Source organism: Corylus avellana, chromosome 3 (assembly GCF_965113065.1).
Source record: "Corylus avellana chromosome 3, dhCorAvel1.hap1.2, whole genome shotgun sequence".
Taxonomy (NCBI): domain Eukaryota; kingdom Viridiplantae; phylum Streptophyta; class Magnoliopsida; order Fagales; family Betulaceae; genus Corylus; species Corylus avellana.
This window is the reverse complement of record NC_142492.1, coordinates 19,804,827-19,808,067: the sequence shown is the minus strand read 5'-3', so window position 1 is coordinate 19,808,067 and position 3,241 is coordinate 19,804,827. Positions and strand designations below refer to the sequence as shown.

At 39.0% G+C, this 3,241-nt stretch overlaps 1 protein-coding gene across 1 annotated transcript; it reads right to left on the bottom strand.

Moving 5' to 3' along the window:
- Positions 1 to 252: 252 nt before the first annotated feature.
- On the bottom strand, positions 253 to 3,012 carry LOC132175208 (cytochrome P450 81Q32). Its single transcript, XM_059587078.2, has 2 exons — positions 1,945 to 3,012; positions 253 to 1,014 (listed from the first exon to the last, which is right to left on the bottom strand). The coding sequence occupies exons 1-2, from the start codon at positions 2,830 to 2,832 to the stop codon at positions 388 to 390; spliced, it is 1,515 nt and encodes a 504-aa protein (XP_059443061.2). The 5' UTR covers positions 2,833 to 3,012; the 3' UTR covers positions 253 to 387.
- Between the last annotated feature and the right edge of the window lie 229 nt (positions 3,013 to 3,241).

Sequence of the window (3,241 nt, the reverse complement as noted above, 5' to 3'; positions counted from 1 at the left end):
AGCTGTTACCTTAATTATTCCTCCCATCAAGGAATAAAAATCAAATCAATACAGCTAATTGATTCCACAAAATAAAATCTTTAATGAAATCAAATACTTGTTCCACAAGAATTAAATCAGTGATTTAATTCAGAATATTTGATTGAAATCAAATACTTGTTCCACAAGAATTAAATCAGTAATTTAATTCAGAATATTTGATTTACACAATAAGCTTTAATTGGAATAAATTATTGAACACCGTAATTTTATTATTACAATAATATATGTGACATAAAGGGACATATTTTAATGGAATTTCTTACAAAATACTCTCTTATTTCTTAAACAAAGCTTCCAAACCAATTATCCAGTACAACTTATTAACCCTAGGTCGACATTGTTAATTCAAACATAATCTACTGACTCCGAAAGAAGGTTATTCATAATGGGGCGCGCCTTACACATGGCCTCCAGTGCCACAGCTTTAGGCATGGTCATCCCGTTACTTTCAGTCATGTCTATTTCTTCCTTACCAACTCTCTCCCACTCAAAGCACTGAATCAATGACCCCAAAGCCAACCCCATTGTCCGTTGGGCGAGTCCTGCCCCTGGACACGCCCTCCTTCCCAACCCAAATGGCATCAACTTCTGCGGGTCAGCCTTGCCGCACTCGAATCTCTCGGGTTTAAAACTGGTTGCATCATCCCACACCATGGGGTCTCTATGTATGGCCCATGCATTCACCAATAACATCGTGTTACGTGGAACATCGTATCCTCCGATGGTGCAGTCATCAGAGGACATGTGGGGTATTAGCAGTGGAGTTGCCGGGTACAATCGAAGGGTCTCAGAGATTATGCTTTGAAGGTACGGTAGTTTAGGCACATCTGGTTCGTCTATCAAATTCGCTTCCCCAATTTGATTGTCCAATTCAGCTCTAGCCTTCTTTAGTACATCAGGATGGATGAGCAGATTGGACATCGCCCACTCTAATGATATTGCTGATGTGTTAGTCCCGCCAACTAGCATGACCTGCCCAATATAATTTAATTAGGACAAGAGTTTGAAAGGAAAAAATACGTTGATTATCGGGAGTAGAATTGACAAAAATTTTATGACATGTTGTAAAAGAATTCATAATTAAGTTGTGGAGCTCAAAAACAAAAAAAAAAAAAAGTTGTAAGATCTCGTTCAATGTCACTGCCGACACTCTGTACTAGTTGGACTTGTACACTTGCACATTGCATGCATTAAGCCACGTTTCCACCAGCGATTGGGTGACGGGCCTTATCTATCTTTACCTCCTCAAGTACATACTTTGTATATACGTATATCAATTTTGTCGACTTGTTCTCAAAAAAAAAAAAAAAAAAATTTGTCTGACTTGTTATACCAAAATAATAATAATAATAATAACAATAAAGAAATAAGAAAGAGAAAATATTTATATATATTATAACTTTTAGTATAAGAGCATTAGAGCTCTTTAAATTTGATTTTTTTAAAAAAAATTTGAAAAAACTAACAACACGAGTCATTTAAAAACCTCTTACTCTATTTCAAATTTAATTTTAATTAACATTCTTCAAATACAAAATATCAAAAAGTGAAACCTGTTTAGTTTGTTAAGTTTATATGTTCATTTTCTATTTCTCTTTCATACCATGAACAACAAAAAGAATTAAAAAAAAAAAAAAAACATAGGAAAAAATTAATATTTAATTAAAGTGAGCGAAGATACAGTGAGTTTAATATTTAGTTTATTTTAAAAGTGTAAATTTAAAAAAGTGAATTTTTTTTCTTCAAATTTAACTTTTATTTTCTTTTTAAAAAAAGCTCTAAAGTCTCATTTATAATAATTAAACGAATTAATAAATTAAACAAAAATATTAATAATAAATTGTCACATCAATATATAAAAAATGTTAATAACCTTGGCACCAGTTATCTGGGAAGACTTACCAAAATAAGGCCTTTGATAATCTGGTCGGTGTAGAATTCCGGCTGTGATTTCTGCAAAGAAAGCAGATGGTGGATCATAGTATTTCCCTCTTCGTTACCCTTCTTCTCGTCAATAAGGCCTTGCAAGAAGGCATCCATCCTCTTGGCAAGCCCCATCAGCCTCTTTTCTAAACCCCCATGATCAATCCACCGCAAGATGGGCACGAATTCCTGAGGATTCGACGCCCCACTATTCGCGAAAGCCTCTCTCATTATCTCCCTAAATTGCCTCGCCTCTTCCTCGTCCTTCACGTGCTCTCCGGATCCGTACACGTAGTACCGCTTCCCCGCCACCATTCTCATTATGATGTTAAAGGTGAGCTCTGAGAACATTGATTTCAACTCCACCTTGGTGAAATCTTCGCGCGAATTTTGCGAAAGTTTGCATAGCAAGCGCTTGACCTCGTCCCTTCGGATGCCCAGAAACATGTTGAGGCGGTTGGTTGAGAAGATCTCGAGCGAGCTGATGCGGCGGAGGTTGCGCCAGTGGTCGCCGTAGGGGGATGCTACCATGGTGGTGTGGTTGTAGTCCAGGTGCTTGGTCGCGAGTAAGTCTGGGCGGTTCGCCAGGACGACGTCGTTCTTGGTGAAGCATTCATCGACTGCCTGTGGGGACGATACAATAACCACCAGGCGGGAACCGAACCGGAGAGAGAAAATCTTGCCGTATTTCTTGGAAAGGCTGTGGAAAGTCCGGTGAAGGGGCCTTTTAGCGAGATGGAGATGACCGAGAATTGGCAGAGAAGGCGGGCTGGGAGGGAGGTGTTTGGGTGTTCTTGTTTGAAGGTGGACGATGAGCTTGAAAGCAACAGCGACGACGAGAAGAGAGAGGGATGAGTAAATCAACATGTCTTCCACGTTTGTGAAAATGTATGCGAAGAAGATGTGGTGTATATGTGGAGTAAGTGGTCCTGCACGCAGCTCTATATATATATGGAGCAAAATCCCACCTCATTTTTATCATGCTGGGTTGTGTATAATGAAACAAACACCATTAACTTCACAAATCCTCACATGGCAAACGTGACCTGCAAGAAGTTGTGTACGTCTCTATTATTCCTCTTCTTTTAATTTAATTGATGGAGCAAGAAAGAGGTGCGAGCGAACATCATTCAATTCCTCTAGCTCATTCAATCAATATCTGTGAGGCTGCGACCCACAAAAAAAAGTCACTGTATCAGTTTTTAACTCTATACGGGATGATGTCACTGGTGACCAAGGCCGGCCGCCTCTGTCCTGTCTTTCGGCGACACGGAAT